The sequence below is a fragment of the Chenopodium album genome, chromosome 13 (genome assembly GCF_948465745.1).
Source record: "Chenopodium album chromosome 13, dcCheAlbu1.1, whole genome shotgun sequence".
Lineage (NCBI taxonomy): Eukaryota > Viridiplantae > Streptophyta > Magnoliopsida > Caryophyllales > Amaranthaceae > Chenopodium > Chenopodium album.
Window position 1 is genome coordinate 19,100,825 of NC_137846.1, and position 25,062 is coordinate 19,125,886.

Genomic DNA, 25,062 nt, shown 5'->3' on the forward strand with positions numbered 1-25,062 from the left:
ACCGTCGAGCACACGTCTCTGAAAGTAACCGATTTGTTGCATTTTGTTTTGACGACCTTCTACAAGCTAGAGAACGCCATCCCGCCTGAAGACTACTACGCTTGTAACTGCCTCCAATTTCCGCTGTGATAATCTTCCGCAAGCCGGGGAACACTATCGAGGATTGCTTCTCTTGAAACGATCCTCTTCCGCTTTATGACCATCTTCCACATCTTAGGGAACACGATCGAAGATAACTCCGCTTGAAATCACCTTCAGTTGTCGTGATAATATTCCGAAGAAAATTATCGAAGACCAACGCTTGTCGATCTTTTAAAGTTCGCTTGAACTTTGCTGTTGATGCTTTGGGTGATGACAATCCTCTTTTCTTCGGGAACAGTTGTCAACACGACTCTTGTATGATGTATGAAAATCCGATTTAGGGAAAGTTTTCAATGCCACGTAACAATCCATCCTTGGAAATGTTGCTACGATGAAGCGACAATCCATATCTCGGAAAATTTGCCAAAATCCAATTTTGGGAAAAGTTGCCAATGCTTCGTAACAATCTGTCATAAGAACTTTGCTACGATCGACAATCCACATCTTGGAATACAACTCTTGAAAGCAATCCACCTTGGAAATTTGACAACGCTATGCGACAATCCTTTTAGGAAAATATTGTCACTATTGACAATCCGCATCTTGGAACATTTGCAAAAAAGAGTCGACCGACAATCCATTTCGGGAAAATTTGCCATTTACTGAAATGAATGACAATCCACGTTGAGGAACCTTTGCCAAAATTTATGATGAGTAGAGACCTACGACAATTCTTTGGGAAATTTTGCCATAGGGAACTATGAGTATGACAATCCAATCTTGGAAAAATTGCCAAACAGAGCAGGAGCACGACAATCCATGCTTGGAAACTTTGCCAGAGATGACAATCCAATCTTGGAAAAATTGTCGTTTAAGAAGAATGCGCGACAATCAACTTTTGGAAACATTGTCAGTTGGGGATGACAATCCAATCTTGGAAAAATTGTCGTATAAGTGCTTGCTTTTGAACCGATGCCTTGGTATGAGCCAATGCTTAGGCGCTTAAGCTAAGTGAGACGATCGTCGTCAGGTCAATCACTTACTGCGATTGTAATTGAGCCGACTACTAATCATGTCAATTTGCTTATAGGGGCTAACTAGCGTACCAAGGAACCCGAAATTGCTGTATAAGATCCGCATAATATAACATGGGGCCATGCATTGCGTCGTCGCATTGACGCCTGCTGGAAGACTCTGGCGCCGCGCTTTTCTTCTGTCGACAGGCGACAGCCTTGTCGTCTGACGCTGGAGTCTGGTTTTTCGAAAAAATCCAAGAATGTTCTTACTCACTGTAATGTACCTGCATTTATATTTTGGACTATAGGACTTTTCTTATCTTTCTTTAGGTTGACCTAAGACTTAGTATTGCTTGACTCGACGTGTAACTTGATGTACTCAAATCGACTCGTGTGCGTAGACTTAACTCGATGTGATAACACAACATGACTCAATGTGTACATGACTCGTGTGTGCATTGTAATGTGATCGTGCGACTCGAAAAAGCAAAAATTTCCGTCATTTTTGTGGAGGGTACCGACTTTCTCCCGAAAAAGAAAGACGCGAAAAAAGAAAGAAGCGAAGTTTTTGATGGTGCATGTTGAATGAGCTTATTCCGTTAACGTTGTCTCTCACAATACAAGGATTGTAACATCTTAGACTATCCTGGTTGACTCGATAATGAAAGTATTTAGGTAACTTAGGCGCGGAGGCTAAGTACTTCATACTTTGTGATGCAATGATGAGTGATGAGTGATTTTGTTATGACAAAGTATGCTCCAACGTTGTGTTAAGATTTCATGATGAATGGTTCCTAAGGGAAAGACTATTTGGTCATGTATCTGTGCAGTGTGTGAAAGTGACACTAAAGTTAGGCCGCAAAGGCTAAGTGTGTGGAAAAATATATTGAAAAGAGTCAAATGGGTGTCTCTTAGGCTGGATAGGCTAATAATGTAAGGATCAAGCCCCCAAGTCTAGCTCTAAGTGGAAAAGGATGAGAATTGGAAATTCTTAGATATGATCATGATGTGAGTGTGTGAATGTGAATATGAATGCATTTTTATTACGGTCGCACCCCAATGTGAGGTTGCCTACGTATCCGTTAAGAATCAGGCCGAACGTAGCTCTAGCCGAACCCCCCACAAGTGTGTATACCTCAAAAAGGTCTTTTAAGGATTGTAATGTGGTTAGGCTAAAGGTTATAGAAGAAAGGGATAAAGGCTCAAGACCCTAGATAAGCCCCCAAGGTGTGCAACCTTGCTTTTGAATCTTTGTATTATTATGCTTGAGGTTTCTCACATTTGAACTCTGTATATTTTACTCTCTCTTTTTTGCTTTATCATTTTTCAAATTCAAATCTCTTTTTTATAAGCGTGGGCAATCCCGATCATGCGGTCTATCACTCACTTGGCATTCATATTTCTCAGGCACGGTACCGAGCACTCGATAAGAAACGCAATCTGAGACGTATTCATATCAAAGACATGTTCATGTCAATGACATTGGAACACTTGCCCTTTTGTACACTTTTATCATTTTTGCTTTTTGAATTTTTGAGTTTTATGTAAAATCACTCAAGCTTTCGTTCTTTGAAAATTGCATAAGTTGCACACCATCCCATCCCAAGGTTAGGTAGATATGGTTGAAAAATGAAAGGTCTATCGTTAGACAAGGCTCAAAGTGGTTTATCAAAAAAGGATTGCATATTTGGAGGGTGAAAGGTGATATGATGTGGCTACAAGGGGTGCCTCAAATCATTAATATACTTTATGCGTAGTTTGACGTGGATTTTTTTTTTTTTTATGAATGCAATGCAATGCGATGATCATATAAATGCTCATTTTATTAAAAGGGGAAGAAATAATGATCCTACAGTGCATAAAAAAGAATAAAAAAGAAATAAAAAAGAAATAATCTAAGGAGAATAAAACAGTGCATATGCTAGACTTATTGGGGAAAGGAATAAAAAAGAAATAGAAAAAGAGGTCACGAAATCTTGTCGTTGAAGCTCGCCTCTTGTCTTGTGTCTTATCATCACTCGGTCTTCTTGCCGACTGGAGGTATAGGAAGCTTGTTATTGTCGATCAAATATTGAATTGCTTCCTTTAGCTTCCAACAGCTCTCGGTAGTATGACCCCTACCTTGATGATATTTGCAATGTGCATTGGGGTTCCAGCTAGTCGTTCTCTTCTCGACAGGTGGGTCCCCAAACGGTCTTATGGGAGTTATAAAACCTTTTGCATGAAGGCGATCGAATGTTGTGTCATAACTTATGCCAATAGGTGTAAAGGTTCTCTTTTGCTCTCGTTTGTTCAAGGTAAGGACCTCATCCAAGTTAAGCATGCTAACGTTGTTCGAGTGGGTAGCTTTGGAAGAAGAAGGATTGTCGTTCCTCTTTCCTTTCCAGCCACTGTTATTATTGTTACTAATCCTGGTCTTCTTGTCGCGCGGAGGAACATGAAGGAAACTTGAATCAATGAGGTCTTGAATACGATCTTTGAGAGCGAGACATACCTCGGTGGTGTGACCACGACCTCTATGGTATTGGCAATAAGATTTTGGGTCCCAATTGGGATATTGTTTTTCAGGCAGAGGGTCTTGACTGGAACCAATGGGGCTAATGAGGCCTTGATCGTGGAGACAGTTAAAAGCTTCATTGTAAGTCATTCCTATTGGTGTGTATTCTTCAATGGTCCATTTTGTCTGTGGCTTAGGAGCATTGAGTTCTTCATTAGATCCTTGGTAAGAATTTTGTTCAACAACCATCATCTGATTTACTAATCCTTCTACCACATTCAAGAGCATGGCAATGACATCTTGCAGTTTTCGAACCTCTTCTTTTAGACTTGACAAGTCTTCCCTGATATTATCTAACATAATACTTTCATCCTCCTCAATCACGACCACTTCATCAAGAGAGGTTATATATGCTGTCTTGATCATGGGCTTACCTACAGGTGTGATGAGGAGTGAAGGATCGAAGGATGTTTGATCTTCTGCGATGGCTAGAATCTCGGAAGTTTTATTGTCATCGATCAGATCTTGAATAGCTTCTTTGAGTTTCCAACACTCCTCAGTGTCATGACCCTTTCCTTGGTGATATTTGCAGTGCTTATTAGGATCCCACTTGGGTGGCCTGGCTTTTGGAACTGGATCTTTGATAGGCCCTATGGGCATGACTAGTCCTTTGTGGTGTAATTTTTCGAAAGCTGTTTCATAACTCATACCAAGTGGAGTGAACACTCTTTTCGACCTTTGGATTCGTGGTTTGGAGGTGATCGTAGCATGTACTTCATTAATGGGAGAGGAAGAAGAAGGATGGTCGTTCTTCTTTCCTCTCGCACTATTATCTTTCAGAAGGTCATCTTCAATGTCAATGCCTATATTATACACAGCCTTGAAGGTGTTCAAGTTGTGTTGGTATTTTAAGTGCTTTGAATACTTTTCTTGTAAATTTTTGATGAACATCCTCACGGATTCTCTTTCAGTAGGGACTTCAACCATCTTTGCAGAAGTTTCCCTCCATTTATTAAAGAAGGAAGTAAAGCCTTCATTCTCTTTCTGCTTGAGTATTTCAAGTTCCCTATGATCAGTTTCAACTTGAATATTGCATTTATATCTATCGATGAAAGTGTTTACAATTGACTCCCAACTGGAGGTTTTCTCTTTATCGAGGGAGAAATACCATTGGTGACAAACGGTTTCTAAAGATAGAGAAAATACAAAATGAAAAGCTTTTTTGTCTATTCCCTTAATATTCATTACAGTTTCAAAAGCTCTTAAATGAAAATAAGGGTTATCCATTGCTTTGAATTTCGGGATGTCGTTGGCATTGAACTTCTGCGGAAGAAGATCCTTGACCACCGAGACCCCTTGTGAGCTAATGCCTTGCAATCTATAGTCATTAGATAATCTGCTCAAGCTTTCCTAGATGAGCTTCATCTGTTGTTGTCTCACAGGGTCATTGATTTGGAGAGTTAGATTCTTCAACATTTCAGCCATGTTAGCCACTTGTCCCTTGAGTTCGTTGACTTCTTCCTGACTTGCCATTATCTTCTTAGCTTTCCTTTTTCAACCGAATGGCTTATCAAAAAGTGAGACTTGAACAAGAATGTTGTCCTTGATTAATCGTCCTTCTCTCCTTGACCAAGTACTGTGCAAAGGGAAATTAAGGGATATTCATTGTTAATTATTTGACTCAACTCTATTCAACATGTAATAGATGGAAGAAAGTAGGAATAATGAATATTGTGATATGGGGAAAGCATGTAGAGAATGGAAATATGATGTAGATGGAGAGATATGAAAAAAATTAGGAATAAAATGTACCCCCAACTCAAATGACGGAAAAAACCGACTCATGCATGAACCTAAGACATGGTCATGGTGACATATACAAAGTGTGTGCTAAGACTAGTGAGTGTAGGTGACATGTTAAGACTCGTGTCATGACCATGTGGCTAGACTATGTGACTAGACTCAAGCAAAGACTAAGTTAAGACCTCACATATATGCATTAAACTGGACAGGCTGTGGTATTTTAGTCATACCTTTTGATCTGTGACTCTGATTGGGATGAAACCAACTCCAAATTAAAGATAAAACTCGGGGCTACAGATCCAAAGGTTGTATGACTCATAACTCTTCCTAGAACTCCGGTTATGACCAAAACAAGTTGACACTTGTGCAGTATACGGGAATAAAAATCCGGGTTGACTCAAAGGAAGTATGACTCGATTTTAGACATATTTATTTGCTCAAATTAATTAATCAATTAACTAAGCAAATTCCTTTAGTCATTGATTAGTTTATTTAAGCATATTCATAATTACAAGTCAAACCAAACGGTTAGTTTAATCACATGTAGGTTATGCACAAACAAATAATGCACAAGTAGTCAAGTAGTCACAACATGATGCCATGAGTTTGCAACCTAACCATGGCTCTAGTTCTCTAAAGTTCAAGGATATGGGTTAGTCAAAGAGGATCCATGGTTATAAGTCCGGATGCATCGCGCGGAAGCCTTACCTTTAGAAGGGTTGGCGCGTATGGATGGGACCCCGCAAGTTAAAAACTTGCTTCCACGGTTTGGTGGATTCACAAATTCGGATGTACCCGTCGTTGCCAGGGGCGTTCGATTTGGTAGATGGAGCGTGAACCCCCAGAGGGTTATGTCCATATGTAGAACACATATGGGTTTCAGAAAAGAGAGAAAAACTCAATCAGGAAGTAGAATCGAGCCAACAGTGCTAGAAACGGTCAAAACAAGAAGGCAAAGTCCTGGCTCGGTATTGGAAGAACTTGGCGCCAGACTACAGGGACTGTCACCGCAAAAGTACCCCTGTCGCCAAGCGACAGAACTGTCTTCAGGCGACAGAAGCACTGTACAGGAGACAAGCCCTGTTTTCTAGACGCTAGTTCCTACATGCCTCGGCAGGTATCTACGCTCTTAGAATTTTCCAGATTTCGCAGCGTTATTTCAATTCTAGTTGTGAAATATATTTCTCAAATTTCCTACGTGTAAAAATCTTATGTTTTTGACTCATTTCAGATGGTCTATCCAATGAGGACCTTTTTTTATGCATATGACAATAATGCTAATCAAAATTACGCACATGAAATACTTAGAACTTTTCGAGTCTCATCCACTCATTCTAAATAATTGCAAAAATAAATTTCAAGAATTAAAATAGAAATCCTCCCCAGTGGAGTCGCCAAAAACTGTAGGGAATATTTCAAGCATTACCCCAAACTTGAACCCCACTGTGATCATACACTTAAGTATGGTGGCGTCCAAAGGGAAGGAAGCTAGAGCAAAAGAGTCGCCAACAAGTTTTAGGAACTTGTAAACCGTTCACAAGGTGAAGATTACACCCCTTAACGATCCAGGAGATCGTCAACTCCAAAAGGACTTGAACCAAATAGGGTTCCGGGATGAAGGTACAAATCCAATCTAAAAGAGATTGAACCTGCCCTAAATAGGCCTCTACTTTATTCTTCTCGTATTCATGTGCGCTTTCTGACTAGCATGCAAACATCAGATTAACCCTAAACCTGTTTATCTATGTTGGTTGAATATTAATGCACAAGCAAAACTATTATTGGCGATCACTTGAATTATAATCATATTAGCCCTAAGCAAGATTATTAATTATCTTATTAAGTGTGATTACAAGTACAAATTCCCTTTAGGCATGCATAAAAGGCGTGATCAAGCAATAACAATGAATAAACATCAAGAAACATGATAAAAATAATAATCATAATCATGATAACAATCATAATAATCATAATTATCATAATCATGTTAAAGCATAATATTAATAGCAAGATCCTAGGCATGATACTAACAAGATTAATAACAAACCCTAGCATGTCACTAAACATAAAAATCAAAGCTTTAGCCCTAGCATGATACTAACATGATATTAGAAAAGAGTAAAAGGCACCCTAAGCATGATACTAGAAAGCAATAATAACATCCTAACATGATACTAGGAATTAAACAAATTTAAACATGCTTTCTACAAGAATAGAGCACTAAGATTACATACTTTGATTCCTCGTATTTCTTTCTAATAACAAAATACACGCGTTAGTAACTTCAAGGAAAATATAAAATAAAACAATTAAATTAAATAATTAAAAATAGAGATTTGGGACCAAACCCTCAGAAATTATAACCTTTCACGTCTAGGGCGAAGGCAACTTCTAACTTGGCTAGGTGTGTCTAGATCTCGTGAATGCGGAATTTTGTAAGAGGGAAGGTTTAGAAAAAGAATAGAGAAAGCTTCTAGCTTTAGAGAGAGAGAAAGAGATTGTTGGTGATTGTTGATTGATGAGAATTGGTGAATAAAAACGGAGGTTTAGGACCTTATTTATAAGAAAACAGTCCGAAAATAAGTAGAATTTTGTAAGGAATAAAACTCCACGCTGTCGCTGCAAAACCGACCTTGTCTCTAGGCGACAAGGTCTGTCGCGTGGCGACAAGGCTTGTCAAGTGGCGATAGGCCTGTCGTTTGGCGACAGGGTCTGTCGCGTGGCGACAAGCCTGTCGTTTGGCGACAGCCTGGATTCCTACGCGCTTTCAAACACGGAGTCCACTTATCAATAAAAATCGATTTGTAAAGTCCGTATGAAAACTGAATTCATATTTTTCATAAAATAATATTTTATTCCAAATAAAACTCATCAAAATCTAATTATTAATTCTAATCTTATTAGGATTAAAGAGAACCTTCTAGAGAATTCTAGAAGACTATAATCAATTCTAATAACTTTAGGAATAACAATTATTATTGGTCCCTCCCCTAGATCATTGGGCCGCATGTAAAGATCAAACCGGCCCAGTTTAGTATTTTGGCCATAACTTCCTCATTATTCATCGGAATTGGGCTTATAATATATCGTTGGACAGCTCTTTGCAAGCCCCATCCAACTACACTATTATTGGACCCTTGTCGTGGACCAAACTAAACTGGATTGGCAGTTTTCATAAAATAGAGCTGTTTTTCGAAAACAGAAAGAAAGAATTTTATAAAAACTAACCGCAACACTTGGCTTTTCACACTTTCACCTCATTCGATAATCATTCGACGCAAAAGGTATTCATCACTGGGTTTGGTTTTGGGGAGACACATTTGGGTGTCTACAATTATTAATTTGTTCGGATCCGTTGTTAGCAAGAGCTACATATTACTGATATTAGTATAATACTCATCAAATATACATAGACTATATTGTTATAGTTTATATATATAAATAGGCAAAGCAAAGAATTTTAAAAAAATTGGATTTTTTGGGATGCCTGAACCCCAGAATTTTTTCAACCTGGGCTTAGTTTGATCAGGTCTAGTGACCATATTAACAAATGCTAATTTATAAATGTCAGTATTTTTTAATAAATATCAATCAAACAACTGACTAGAATCTCCATTAAAACTTTTAGCACAAGTGCACAACATAGCGTAAATATATTAGTTACAAATAATATATACCTTTATATCTAAGAAAACCATTTCAATGGAAAAAATACTACTGGGATCACTAAAGGCAAGAACATCCATAATTAGGAAATACTAACCTATATTATTACATTTTTTGTTTATAGATGAATGCTCTACATGTGTTTTTTTTTAAATAATTAATTAATTAATTTTTTTTAAGCATGCTCTACGTGCTATTGTTGTTCTTTGTGATTATATAAAATGTGTTTGAAGCTATATATCCAATAATTGTAGTTTGATCTTTTTTGTTTATTTGTATATAATAGATATTTATCCAAAAAAAATAAAAAAGAAAGAGATGTCATTTGTAGTATGCATATTGTATGAATGTAATAAATTTATAATCTCAATCAAGTGTCTCAAGAAAAGATATTTTTTTTTTTTTTTGGTATTACTAAGATATTGATTTTTGTGTAATTACATAATTAACAAAAAATTAATTGATATTTTACATTTCCCTAGAATTAGACATTTGATATAGCTGTCAAATACAACATTTATTTTATAGGCATACTAATATTCTATAATTAGTCTTTAATTTGTGATAATATGTACGTAGTTGTAAATTCTCATAAACAAAAGATTAATTTAAATTTATAATTAATATTTAAATTAAAATAAAATATTATTAGAGGTAATTGAAAATTAATTTAAGTGATATTTTAAAGTAATTTCTTTAACATCAATTATATGAATCTATATTATTATCAATAAGTTTTGTGTAAGGCGGCTGTACGTTGGTTTGAATTTTATTTAATGTGTAATTTCTTATAGATTCATGATTACATACTATAAAGACCAATATGATTAGTTTAATACATAAGTTTTTTGTAAGATAAAATTTATTATTAGAAAAATAATAACTTTTGTAGTATCAAGGGTAACTTTAAATTCTTTTAAGATAACTTTAACCCGTCTTACAACAAATTAATGTACACCCGATTTTTTGGAGAATTTGTTTTTTATTATTACTTTTTTTGGCAAAATCTAATAATTATACTTCGTTTAAAAGATAATTAAAAAGGAGTAGGAATAATAATTTAGGTAAATGTATATGGAAAAATTATGAACACCAAATAAAAAGGAATATATTTGTCATAAATATATGTAAACAATTTGGAATATATCATTATAGTTGTATCAAATAATAATAATAATAATAATAATAATAATAATAATAATAATCTATAGTAATATATAAAGAGAAAGGGGGTTTTGGGTGATAAATTTGTGTTTTCCCAAAATGCCCTTCTCTATTTCCTAATTTACTTTTTTTTTAAGAAATAAAATTTTGTAAAAAAAAAAAACAAAAAACAAAAAACACAATCCACAAAAAAAAAAAAATCTTCACAGCATATTATTTTAACGTTTTTTTTACAAAAAAAATTCACAATATATTGTTTTTTTATCTTTTATGGTAAAAATAATAAATGGATAATTATAATAGTCAATTATTTTTTTTAAAAAAGGAAAACAGTTAAACAGCTTAAATTATCTAAAGATTTTTTTGTTAAAAAAATAAAAATAATAAAACCACAACTCACACACGTTTCAGTTGGTTACTTAAAAAAAATATTTGGATTTTTTTAAAAAATTGATCCAGTAAAACCACGTTTTAGTTGGTTACTTAAAAAAAAAAAAAAAAAAAAAAAAAGGATTTTTTTTAACTTATCTCACGTTTTACTTCATTGACAGTTGTCAAAAAAAATTGTTGGGATAATAAAGTCCCACGTAGTCTATTGCTCCCAGTACATCTTCATACAGTTTGAATGAATTCATACTCCACTTACAAAAAAAGTTAAGCCTATTGCTCAATCTTTTATAGTTAAAACTCAACGATTATATTTTTGAGGTTTACCTACAATATGTCTACACCATATGCACCTTTTATATATTTACATCCATATTCTCGAAAGTGGAATGTGAAAGCCTGGCTTATCAGATCGTTTGACATTCAAAATACGAGACATGGTCGAAAAATATGGAAAATGATTTTAATTGACGCTACGGTAAACCATTATTTCTCTATACTTTTTGTGTTAACTCATACTTTTATTACTGACAAAACTTACTAACTCCTATAATTTTTTTATTTTTTTTGTTTCCTGATGTTAGGGAGAGTCAATTCAATGTGTCATATTCTCAAATGATGTCGATCAGTTTGTTGGAAAACTAAAGGAGGGATTGGTATATTCGTTTGAAGGTGCACATGTAATTGATGTCGATGATTGGTTAAGGTTAATACCAAATCAATACCAACTGAATATAACTCGAGAAACAAAGGTGTCAGTTATTGATACAAATGATGACGAATTCCCAAAAATTTTCTACAATTTAGTTTCCCTACATGGTGTAAATTCCTTCAAACATTTCGCAAAAAATTTGATAGGTATTTTATTCTTCTTATAATACTACTTAAAATTTGATGTTTTTTAAGTAGTCAGTTGATGATTATATAGATTCTTTTTCTTAAACTCATGTATTACTTTAACTCTACAATTTTTTGTTTGTTTATAATGTTGATGTCATGGGAATTATCATTTATTCTACTGGAACTATCCCGATTGACAATAGAGAGAGTATTAAACAAGACATTGTTATACTCGACCAAAGGTAATTATAGATTTTTATTTTAATCTATCCAAATATTATATATTTTCATTACTAACATAATAAATTTTATTGTAGCAGTTGCTTTGCTATGAGATTGACCATATGGAATGATTTTGTGAATGAAATCGGCAAACACATTTTGGAAAACATTCACCAAAATAACATCTTGCTAGGGTGTGGGCTACAAATTAAATACTTTAATGGTAATTTATTTATTTTACATTTTTCTTTGTGTTGTCTACTGTATCATTGTTACTTTTTACCTTAACTTCATTATATTTTTCAGGGTCATTATTTTTAACAACGGGCAAATACACAAGGTTGTATATAAACCACAATGATCCTACTTCTTCTAGCTTGATGCAGTGGTGAGTATTTTTTTTCTTTACTTTTAAAAACTTTCGTTTCTTTGATGAGCATTTTTTTTTCCTTTAGCGTGTGAGTGTGTCACTCTTAAAATTTGAAGTTTTTTTTTTTTTTTTGACAGAAAAATTTGTTGTTTATTAATATTACTATACATAATTATAGTGTAGTCCAATAATTTCCTATTGCCTCTCCATTATAAATTGTTTACGTTTGTTCATGTGATTAAGATTATTAATGTAGTAGTTATTTTTCCTTTTTCTTTTTCTATTTTATCAAAAAAAAAATTAAAACCACAGTCATCCCAAAAACTTGTAGATAATTATATACTTTAATTATTTGATATATGTTATCACCTACCAAATTATTTGACATTAAAAAGGATAAGAATTGGAATATCACCATAACAACTAGATACTCTTGATAGGCTTAAAACTATGACACCCATTACATAATATAAAGTAAACGTAATGTATGTGATACTATCTTTTTTTTTTCCACTCACTACTGTATCATATGTATTTATCTCAGGTTTCACAATGATCATTTTGCACAATTAAAAGTCAAGTGGATACAAACATGTGACCTTTCACTGGATAAGGCACTTACAACATCAAATGCATGACGTACAACAATATCTCAATTTCCATCAATGCCAAAAGTAATTTCATCTCAATTTTACCTACATTTTTATTATGATTTTTACCTTACATTACTATATCACTTAGCTATTTTTAAATGTCTATTAAATATTTTTTTAAACGTGTCATTTATTTCAGGGGAAAATTTACAGAGTACTAGGAATGTTGATCGATATAAATGAAAAAAATTTCAATTGGTATGACGCGTGCTCTATTTGCAACAATAAGGTGTACTACAATGTTGGTCAAGTAATATGTTATAAGTGTCACAAAAATGATGTTATTCAAAGGTGAGTTATTTATTTAAGTTTTATTTAAAGTTTTTGCAACATTATATTTTTTTAGTCGTAGCTTTCTTATTCATTTATATTTTGTTAGGGTTGCTCTTACAATTACTATCAGAGACTCAAGTGGGTCAATGCGTCTAATATTGTTCAACAAACAAATTGAGTATCTTCTTCGTTCTACAATATCTGAAGTTAAGGAATGGATTGAACCGGTATACTAATACATTTACATGAATATTTACAATATTTATTATTGATTTCAACTATTTTAATTTATATATTTAATTTAATTCATTTTTTAACTGTTGTCCCACTATATCATTATAGGTAAATGAGGGATCAAAACTTCAGGAGAAGTGTCAATTGAGTTTGTACAATGCATATGTTTTCACAATAATTTCTCCAAGTACGCATTCTCCTCTACTACCCTACAAAGTCAATTTTGTGACATCCGTCAGTTGGGAAGAAGAATGTGCACATTTACTCCAAAGGTTTGTACTACCTTCATCATTTAATTATTAATAATTTTTACATTGTAGAAAACATAATAATTTTTTTTCTAAATTTTCACTACCTCTAATTCAATCTTCTACATTGCAGGATACATAATGATATCAACAACTCAGTGGAAAAATCTAAGATGGGCGAAAATCTATCTTCAACTATTTCTTAGGAACTTTTATGTGTATATGTGTTTGCTTACTTAGATTGTACATATTTTAGAAAATCTCGACACTTTTTCTATTAGTACTCTTTTCAGTACTTTAGTTGATGAGTCCCTTTATGTAAATATTATATTCTATAGATTTTAATAGATATATGTGTATTATATAGATTTTATTAGATATATATGTATAGTACTTTATTAGATGAATTTTAAATACTTTATTTATTTTATTTTATTTTTAAATTAGATGACAAAAAACAAAGATTGTACATAATCCATAAAAAAAATTAAAAAAAACATGACAGCAAATCTCTTTGCTCCACGCTTTTAAAAAAAAAATTAAATTAATAAGTATATGAATGTGAGTTTTAGAGTATGCGACTATAATACGACGAATATTGTTCTTAATAGTTTAAGCATAATAATTTGGACTATCTTACATTATAAGAGGATTAAGTTAATACTATACAAATAAAGGATTAAGTTAATAATATATACGGAGTATTAAAAAAAATTCCAGCTTGGCAAAAAGTTATCTTAATTCTATTGAGGCGACTAATAGATGATTATCGATCAGACTATATGTAAATTAACTTTCTATACTCAAATAGATTTTAATTTTTTCTCCCTTAATTCATCTCCATAGTCATTACCACCTTAACATTTGTTTCTTTTATTTTGACAAGGGTGTAAGGTCATATAAATGAGAGATGGCATTGATTTGTTTGATGACATAATATCAAGAAATAGATAAGAGGACAAAAAATGAAATTTGATTGACTTAGTGCATTTAATTGAAGTACATACGAGTTCTATAAATATCTTGAAGTCATAAACTATACAAAGTTTTTTTTTTTTTTTAATTTTTGGAAAAAATAAACTATACAAAGTTTTTTTTTTTTTTTTTTTTTTTTTTTTTTTTTTTTTTTTTTTGAGAGAGAATAAACTATACAAAGTTAAACATTGTAAACCTATTCAAAAAAAAAAATTTAAATTGTGAACCACTTCCTTATTTCATGGAACAACTAACGAAAACATGATAATAAGATACTTTGACTAAGCAAAACTCCAGTAAAACAAAAGTGTACGTGTATCGTGGTTTATGTGGAATTATTTTTAAAGTAAAAATAAATAATTTAATCTCTTTAATTTTTTTTAATGTATTAACTACTATAATTTTATTTTTTTTAAAGGCTATTTAAAATCTACTGTAAAACATTAAAAATCGTTCAGTTATCTTTTTTCAAAACAAAGTCTGCAAGGGTAATATAGTAAAGTTAAATAAACATTAAAAAAAAATTGAAAAAAGGATATTAAACTAATATGTAAGCAGTTACGTTTAAGATTTGATCATCTAACTTGATGGTTACATTTTCCTTTTTTCAACCTCTTTCTTTTCTATCTCATTATCTATTCGCAAAAGAAACCATAGTTAATTTATTGCATTGATAAACTTATAGAAAAAGATGATTGACATTAATATTACCAACAAAAACATACTATCATGATGCTTAAAATGGACCACTACAAGGCTTGATTGGTGTTGACAGTAAACAAAAGTGGGCAATCTCGGCTAGCGGCCAAGTACTACGAGTATACCTTGGGGTTGTATTTTTTAGGTCCCGCTCGATCGACTGCATCAATTTATTTGCAGGTCCTTTCTTTCTTTCTTCTTTTTTACTTTTATTAAATATTGTTAATCATCTAATTGAAAGAGTAAAGTGTTTTTCATATATTCAAGAAGTTAAGAGTACAATATTTATATACAAGAGTTCTCCTAAATTAAAGAATGAAATAATATCTAATGTAATAATATCTTTAACAAGATATTGAGAAAAGGTAATTATACAATATTAGATGATCACAAAATAATTGCATGATCAAAAGATATGATATGCAGTAGGACAGTAGCTTAATACGGGAGTGATATATGCAAGAAGATAATATCAAGATACTTCATTGATATTATCTCCAATACTAATAAGAGCCATTAGTAACTAATAATCATCTTTCATACCTTAATTGGGGTATTAGTGAATTGCAATTACTAAGTTGTATGATATGATATTGTAGAGTTGTCAAAATAGTACTCCGTATGTCTTTCATACAAGTCCGTTAATCCTAAGTCTCTTTCCTATGGCATTGAATGGTTAATATATAAGTCTTGATGTTTGGATTTTTCGATGTTTAAGGTCCCATTACTCGAATTAGTCTTCCTTTAAGTGAGCAAAAATTAAATGTCCAAGTACCTTTTACTACAAACCGTGGGTTAACAAAAGAAACTGAGTTATTCTTCCGTATGCTATAGACAAGATACATGTGAATTATTAATACCAGAGTAATAATTCGTATTATTGTTGTCTCAATTTTAAGAATGTGGATTATTGCCAAATATTTTTAATAAAAGTGAATAAAATACTGTAGTATGTATGTTCCACATTATGTACATAGTAGTGCTAATGAATTGTACAAATTTGAAAATAAATTTTCAATGCAACACTCAGCTTGATGCCAAAAACTCGAGCAAAAGTAATTAATCTAGATAGGATATAGACACGGAGCATCTACAGTTTGACAATTTCGGATATTTAAATTGTAATATTGGCAATCAAAATTTATCAAATCTTTATGAATTACTTTATACTTTATTTCTTGATCAAGCGTATAAATTTTTTTCCCTTAAATGAATGGTTGTAGGTACCAATATATGGAAAATCAAAGGCCAAATTCATCAAATTATCAGAGATTAAGGCGAGAAAGAATGACTCCTGAACAACTTACACAAGAGGCTAATACAAGAAATGCTCAAAGGCACATGTCATATAATTCAAGGAGGAATCGACAAAATGCTACGGCAAGTTCTCTAAGAGACATTACCAATCAAATTAACTCCAATGCTAGAGACAATCTTGCAGACCCCATCTCAAGACTTACGTGTGAGTTCATTACTTAGTTTGATATAGTCTCACTTTTAAGACTTTTAAAATGTTCACATTACTTAATGTCAATGTTATACACAAGCTTATTGATTAATTACTTCTTTATTTATCTATCTGTGTACGACACCAACCGAATATTATTATAAAATTAAGATTACTATTTATTTATTATCATAAAAACATATCATCATGTACAAAAATTAATTGTTGCGTTATTTCATGCAATACAACTGATTTGCTAGCATTTTTAATAAAAGTAATAGTAATTTTAATTAACAAAAAGCAAAAAAAAATTGCAAAGATTTAACTTGTTAAACTATAATAAATACTAATTAAAAAAAAACACACATAGCTCGCATTCATCATCAATATCATTATTTCACACCCGTCTTTTAGAAAGGTTGAATGTGCCTATGTTTACTGTAAGATCTAAGATAAGATTTTAAAAAAGCTCACATCTTATTATAAATTGAATTTTCATACAGCAATGGGCAACTGTCAAAATAGTGTCCGGGAAATTGGCGAAAGTAGTGGAACTTCGAACACTAACCATCATAATGTCATGCATGTAAACACTGTTGATGAACGAATAATTAGGCAAAGAGTGAATCCTCGATCTGTAATAAATTTTCACGAGCAAAGAGGAGTCCCAAATGTCCAACTTTGTCCTCCAAGACTATGTTCACATTGTCAAGCTCGAATTTTCCATAAAGAATCATCACAGATTTATTGTATGTCCGGAAAGATAATCTTGCCAACTATACCAGTTCCTGCAGAATTGCTATCATTATACACTGATCAAACACCTATTGAAGTGGATTTTAGGCATAATCTTAGAAAACTAAATCACATACATGCCTTCACTTCCATGGGTGTTCACATAGATGAGAGTTTAGCAAATGCCCAACAAGGAGTATATACCTTTCGAGCTCAAGGTTCCATATATCATAAGATAGGTGGTTTACTCCCTAATGGGTCAGATTGTCAGCCACGATTCCTTCAGTTGTACATATACGACACTGAACATGAGATTGAGAATCGATTAGCAGAGAATAGCACGTTGCGACGAGACATTATACAAAGAATCAAGGCTATTCTGGATCAATGCAATCCATTTGTCCATACTCTTCGATCTCTAGCACAACGTGAAGACATACAACAATGTGCACTTCACATTTTCGAACAACCTTCAAATCGGCCACAATATTGTTTACCATCTGCTTCCCAAGTTGCTGCAGTGATTGTCGGTGGAGAAGAAGTTGCAAACTTGAATCCGAGAGATATTTTAGTCTAGTCAAATTCTGGTGAATTAATGACTATCATGGACACGGCAGGATATTATGATCCCCTACAATATCCATTACTTTTTCCGTATGGTTCTTATGGATGGTCGATTAATAGTGTTGACAATAATGGAAGAACAATTCTGTGCCGAGCTTTCTACGCCTATTACTTCCAAGTAATGTTACTACACTCACATATATGTGTTAATAAATTGATTTTCGTAATAATTTATAATCCATGTAGATGATTTTTATTGCAAATACGTCCACATTCTATTTCAATCATCTTGCTTGCACAGCGACTGTTCCAACAATTTGTTGTTGACAATTTTGTCAAAATTGAGGCTAATAAGCTAAGATGGATCCGAGACCATCAACATACCATAAGAGCTGAACTATACCAAGGCTTACAAGATTGTTTGGTTGCTAGAGAACTAAATCCAGGTATTTTTTTTAAAAAAAGTTACATATATAATTTAAAACATTATGGTTACTACAAATTTCTTTATTAGTTTGCTAAAATATACTTACCCTAAATCACTAACAGTAAATGTTGGGAAAACAACTGTCTTACCTTCTTCATTTGTTGGAAGTCCAAGAGACTTGAATGAAAGATATCAAGATGCAATGGCATTAGTTCTAAATTATGGAAAGCCAGACCTTTTCATCACTATAACATGCAACCCATCATGGAAAGAAATTGTGGAAGAGTTATTACCCGGTCAAACAGCACAAGACCGACCTGATTTAATCACTAGGATATTTCATGCAAAATTTGAAGAGTTCAAGAGTGATGTTGTTGATAAAGGCGTCCTTGGGAATATTGTGGCGTATGTCTATGTCGTTGAGTTTCAAAAAAGAGGTTTGCCACATGTTCACATGTTACTCATTTTGGATGAAAACGACAAACCAAGATCACCCGAAGAATATGACAAAATCGTGAAAGCTGAAATACCAGATAGAGATGAGGAGCCACGATTGTATAGTGCTGTTCTCAAACACATGATCCATAACCCATGCGGTGTTGGACATCGAAATTCATCTTGCATGGAAAATGGAGTTTGTAAGCGAAAATTCCCAAAACCATTTTCTGCAAGCACTATTCAAGGTGATAACTCCTACCCTGTTTACCGTCGTCGCGGTGATCGTGCTGCTGTGCCTTTGCATGAGAATAGCTCAACCTATGTTGATAATAGTTGGGTTATTCCCTATAATCCATGGTTACTACTAAAGTATGATTGTCATATAAATGTTGAGATTTGTGGCAGCATCAAGAGTGTCAAATATCTGTACAAATATGTGCACAAGGGTGTTGATCGTGTTTCCATGGAAGTATGAGCAGGAGCAGATAAAAATGAGATTCAACAATTTGTGGATGCTAGGTGGGTTTGTGCACCCGAGGCCTTATGGAGAATTTATCAGTTTCCAATCACTCGAATGTATCCTTCTGTGGAACGATTACAACTCCATCTTCCAGATAGACACCAGGTAGGATTTAATACAAATCAATCTATCGAAGATATCCTTCAAATGCCAGAAAACTCCCAAACCATGCTCACAAAATTCTTTAAGATGAATGCCATTGATCCTGAGGCAAGATCTTATCTCTATAAAGACTTTCCTCGGCGTTACCGATGGATGACATCAACAAAAACATGGAGGAAGAGGAGGAATAACCTGAAAGTGATTGGAAGAATATACACAGCATCACCAATGGAAGGAGAGAGATTTTTCTTGCGACAGGTACTTAATCATATCAAAGGCCTTAAATCATTCCAGCATCTACGAACCGTCAATGGAGTTACCTATCCCACTTTTAGAGAAGCAGCTGAAAAATTAGGTCTTATGGAGAATGATGCGAGCATTCATGATTGTTTACAAGAAGCATCAAACTCTAAAATGCCATCTTCATTAAGAAGATTATTTGCCACGATATTGGTTTATTGCCAACCAAGTGGTGTTCGTGCTTTATGGGATGAATTCTTCCATTTTATGGCTGAAGATTATACTTTTTCCAATCCTCCAAGCACATCATTTGTTCGTGACTCCGTTCTTTACGACATAGATCGCATGTTGAAGCAGTTGGGCAGCACTATTAGTGACTTCGACCTCCCTGACATAAGCACGCAACTAGATGGCAACATACAATTAGCCAGGGTTATACATGAAGAAATCTCTGCTCCCATTCCACCAGAAGATGTGCATTGTGCTGAGCATCTTAATGATGACCAACACCATTCATTTAATGTCATAATGGAAGCTATAGATGGAGATAAAAATCAAATTTTCTTCGTAGATGGTCCAGGTGGTACAGGTAAGACCTTCTTATATCGTGCCATTCTTGCAACTGTTAAGCTTAGAGGGAAATTTGGTCTTGTTGTAGCTAGCTCAGGTATTGCTGCCACGTTATTACATCGAGGTAAAACAGCTCATAAAACTTTGGGGATTCCAGTAACATTGCATGCTTCATCAACGTGGAAATTTAGCAAACAAGATGTTGAAGCACAATTGGTAAAGCATGCAGCTGTTATTATATGGGATGAAGCTACTATGACTCACCGACATGCATATGAGGTTGTAGATCGCAGCTTGAGAGATCTAATGGAGGTTGACTTTTCGTTTGGTGGCAAGGTTGTAGTATTTGGTGGAGATTTTAGGCAAATTCTTCCAGTTGTGACTAAAGGAACAAAAGCTCAAACCATTGATGCATGTTTAGTTAAATCAACACTTTGGAGGCATGTTCAGCAACTTCACCTCACTCAAAATATGAGATCCAGACATGATGAAGAATTTGTAGCATTTCTTTCAAGAGTTGGTAATGGAAGGGAGCCTGTAGACACCCAAATGTGTCTCCCCAAAACCAAACCCAGTGATGAATACCTTTTGCGTCGAATGATTATCGAACGAGGTGAAAGTGTGAAAAGTCAAGTGTTGCGGTTGGTTTTTATTAAAATCTTTCTTTCTGTTTTCGAAAACAACTCTATTTTATGAAAACAGCCAATCTTGTTTAGTTTGGTTCATGAAAAGGGTCCAATAGTAGTGTAGTTGGATGGAGCTTGCAAATAGCTTTCCAACGATATATTATAAGCCCAATTCCGATGAATAATGAGGAAGTTATGGCCAAAATACTAAACTGGGCCCGGTTTGATCTTTACATGCGGCCCAATGATCTAGGGGAGGGCCCAATGTTAATTATTATTCCTAAAGTTATTAGAATTAATTATAGTCTTCTAGAATTCTTTAGAAGGTTCTCTTTAATCCTAATAGAATTAGAATTAATAATTATATTTTGATAAGTTTGATTTGGAATAAAATATTATTTTATGAAAAATACGATTTCAGTTTTCATACGGACTTTACAAGTCAATTTTGATTGATAAGTGGACTCCGTGTTTGAAAGCGCATAGGAGTCCAGACTGTCGCCAAACGACAGGCCTGTCGCCACGCGACAGACCCTGTCACCAAGTGACAAGGTCGGTTTTGCAGCGACAGAGTGGAGTTTTATTCCTTATCAAATTCTACCTATTTCCGGACTGTTTTCTTATAAATAGGGTCCTGAACCTCCGTTTTTATTAAAAATCAATCATTAATAATCATCAATTCACAATCATCTATTCTCTCTAAACCCTCTCTAGCTTTTCTCAAACAAAATTCCGCATTCACGAGATTTAGACACACCTAGCCAAGTCCGAAGTTACCTTTGCCCTAGACGTGAAAGGTTATAATTTATGAGGGTTTGGTCCCTAATCTCTATTTCAATTATTTAATTTAATTGTTTGATTTCATATTTTCCTTGAAGTTACTAACGTGTGTATTTTGTTATTAGAAAGAGGCACGAGGCATCAAAGTATGTAATCTTGTTGCTCTATTCTTTTAGAAAGCATGTTTTATTTTATTAATTCCTAGTATCATGTTAGGATGTTATTATTGCTTTCTAGTATCATGTTTAGGGTGTCTTTTACTCTAATCTAATATCATGTTAGTATCATGTTAGGTTTAAAGCTTTGATCTTTATTGCTTAGTGACATGCTAGGGTTTGTTATTAACAAATCTCAAGGTCAAACCATTCCTCATGTTGGTATTTATCTTCCCAAACATGTTTTTAGTCATGGCCAGTTGTATGTTGCACTATCAAGAGGGACTTCCCAACAAACGACTAAGATCTTGGTTACTAATGGCAGCATTCAAGGAAAACTTGGTGTGTTCACTAAAAACGTTGTTTATAAAGAAGTTCTTCTGCCTCATTTTACTTGGCAGTTTAGAAACACGGTAATTAATATTATGCTTCACACTATTTTTTTTCCAAGTATTATCTTTTGCAATTGTTATATACATCTTATAACTAGATTCTAATATATTTTTTTTAACATGGTGCAGGATAGACAAATTGTGACGAGCATATTGTATGAACAAAATTATTGCGCCCGGTGTTTCTAATGACTAATGTTTGTAAAGTTAATTTCATGTAGTAATTTCTGTTTTTCCAATCATGTATGTATTGCTACTACTAATTGTAATAATTTCAACCTTTTATTTTATAACTTTCACTACTATAGTATTACATACATATTTTGTTATATTGTGCACGGATGGCGTGCACTATCTTAGCTTGTAATAATAAATGGTTAAAAAGAAAAGGGGAGTTTTGAAGGAAAAAAACAGCACCAAGATGTGACACATGTCACGTCAGGTGTCTGTTTTAGTATTATGTTATTTACTCTTATTGTAAATTTGTTAATAATGGAACCTGTCAAATTGCATTTTATCTAAATTAGTAAGTAGGGATGACATAATGGTTTGGTGGCGTAGTCCACTCATATTAGATTACTACCTCTAATTTCTATATGCATAAGATGCCTACAATTGTTTAAAACCCATGTGATGAACGGTTTACAAGTCTTAATATTCATATTCATTTCACAAAACTATAAATTGAAATGATTGTTGACATTGTCATTGGTAATTTAATTTTAGGTTTAACTTGAGACAATATGTTGTTTGTTGACATTGTCATCTTCTTTTTCTAGTAATTAATACTTGTAGAAAAAAAAATAGTAGAATACAAAGTAGTTTAATGAAACTATACTACATGACCAAAATAAACATTAAAAGATTAAAGATGATAACATAAAATTTTTGTGAACTGCTATTCGTCGCTCCCATTTTACATACTAACGCTCCCATTTTAACTTGAATGGACAAATATGCCCTTTATGCAAGTGGTAATATAAAAAGAGTACTTTGTTGGTCATGAACATTATTGTATCAAACGATCCCCTCAAACTTGTACCACGTGAATCCCGAGCCCACCACATCGGTCCCCACAACCTCCAAACCAAATCGGTCCCCACGACCACCTTAAATCGTTTTTGTTAAAAAATAAATAAATTATCAAGTTTTTGCGACGGGTCTTGGATGATGGACGACTGGAACATTCGTACACCGGAAAATGCGTCGGAAGAATCTGTAAGGAAATTTTTTATTTTTTTTATTTTCTAGAAAACGGACATCCGCCCAAAAAATCCGGATGTCCCAAGGTGGATCCGCTTGAAATTTCCGGATACACCTGTGAAGATCCGGAAATTTTGAGTGGAAGTCATGGTCCGCCCAAAATTTTCGGATCTTCCAAGGTGGATCTGTTAAATTCCAGACGGATCCATCCTGGGACATCCGGATTTTTTTGGCAGATGTCCCTTTTCCGGAATATTTTTTTATTTTATTTTTTTTAATATTAATTAAATTACTTTGTTTATTTTATTTTTTATTGTTGTTGTGATTATGTTTTTGATAATTTGAGTAATTAGTAATAATGTTATTATTATTTTATAATTAGTGCATCAATTTTTTTTTTATTATTAGTATTAATGTTGGTGTTGTTAATTATATTAATTTTTTTGTTTTTAGTTAATTAAATTTATTGACTTAGTCTTCTTATTAGTATTATAATTTTTAATTTGGTTATTAATAATATTTTGATAATTTATATAATTAGTATTAATGTTATTATTGTTTTTGTAATTAGTGTTAATGTTATAATTATTATTTAGTATTATTTTGATTATTATTGTTGTGTTGTTGTTGTTGTTGTTGTTATTATGATTAATGTTATTATTAGTAATTTTATTATCATTTTTATTTTTGTTTTTATTATTATTATTATTATTATTATTTTATTATTATTATTATTTTATTATTATTATTATTATTATTATTATCATTTTATTATTATTATTATTATTATTATTATTATTATTATTATTATTATTATTATTATTATTATTATTATTATTATGTTATTGTGTGTATGATTATTGTTGTTGTTATTGTGATTATTGTTATTGTTGTTGTTGTTATTGTTATTGTTATTAGTAGTAGTAATATTATTATTATTAATATTATTATTATTATTATTAGTATTTTTTTTGAAACCTTATTATTATTATTATTATTATTATTATTAGTAGTAGTAAATATTTATTTTTGGTGTTGTTATTGTGATTATTGTTATTGTTGTTGGTGTTGTTTATGATTAGTATTAGTTATTAATGTTAATAATATTATTAGTTGCAAGTTATCCGACAGTGATTGAGTATGTTGAGGGAACATGGCTTTTTCATAAAACAAAATTTGTGACATATTGGACGAACCAAATTCTCCATTTTGGTAACACCAGCAACTGTAGAGTTGAGAGCCAATATTCAGCAGTGAAGACGTGGTTTGAATCATCCACAGGTTAGTTGTTTTACTATATTAGTTGTTATCTTTATTTCGTAATTGTAATTATAATAAAAAAATTAAAATGTTTTTACTAATCTGAATCGATGGCAGGTTCTTTGGATACCGTATGGGCCCGAATCCATTGTCATATCGGTTATAAAATCATTGAAATTCGTAATGCTTTGGAGGCATCAAGATCTAAAATTGGTGAGGGCACGAAATGGGGTCCGGTCACCGAGTCGAGAGTTCATGGTGGTGACCAGTTGGTGGATCACATTTCATCCGTCTTGACCTTGCACCTGATTCACCTCTCCCGCCGATCGCCGGTTGGTGGACTGAGCAACACCAGGCTAGTGTTGATGGATGGGATCAACAATATGAAGGTAGAAGGAACATGTGGGATGCATTAGTTAGGTAGTTTGAAATGTACTTTCACTAAGTTTGAACAATTGTAGATATGTTTAATTTT

At 33.0% G+C, this 25,062-nt stretch overlaps 2 protein-coding genes across 2 annotated transcripts; both read left to right on the forward strand.

The window, feature by feature from the left end:
- Window positions 1–17,914: 17,914 nt before the first annotated feature.
- On the forward strand, window positions 17,915–19,214 carry LOC145575345 (uncharacterized). Its single transcript, XM_081633226.1, has 3 exons — window positions 17,915–18,052; window positions 18,176–18,320; window positions 18,424–19,214. The coding sequence occupies exons 1-3, from the start codon at window positions 17,915–17,917 to the stop codon at window positions 19,212–19,214; spliced, it is 1,074 nt and encodes a 357-aa protein (XP_081489352.1).
- A 99-nt stretch (window positions 19,215–19,313) lies between these two features.
- LOC145575346 (uncharacterized) lies at window positions 19,314–22,313 on the forward strand. Its single transcript, XM_081633227.1, has 3 exons — window positions 19,314–20,691; window positions 21,910–22,145; window positions 22,254–22,313. The coding sequence occupies exons 1-3, from the start codon at window positions 19,314–19,316 to the stop codon at window positions 22,311–22,313; spliced, it is 1,674 nt and encodes a 557-aa protein (XP_081489353.1).
- The last annotated feature ends 2,749 nt before the right edge of the window (window positions 22,314–25,062 follow it).

Excerpts from the sequence above, each read along its gene's own strand:
- LOC145575345 (XM_081633226.1), top strand. The coding sequence starts at position 17,915 with ATGGACACGGCAGGATATTATGATCCCCTACAATATCCATTACTTTTT. Across the intron at positions 18,053-18,175 it reads TCTACGCCTATTACTTCCAA|CGACTGTTCCAACAATTTGT; the intron begins GTAATGTTACTA and ends TTGCTTGCACAG. Across the intron at positions 18,321-18,423 it reads TGCTAGAGAACTAAATCCAG|TAAATGTTGGGAAAACAACT; the intron begins GTATTTTTTTTA and ends AATCACTAACAG.
- LOC145575346 (XM_081633227.1), top strand. The coding sequence starts at position 19,314 with ATGTATCCTTCTGTGGAACGATTACAACTCCATCTTCCAGATAGACAC. Across the intron at positions 20,692-21,909 it reads AGCATTTCTTTCAAGAGTTG|GGTTTGTTATTAACAAATCT; the intron begins GTAATGGAAGGG and ends GTGACATGCTAG. Across the intron at positions 22,146-22,253 it reads CTTGGCAGTTTAGAAACACG|GATAGACAAATTGTGACGAG; the intron begins GTAATTAATATT and ends AACATGGTGCAG.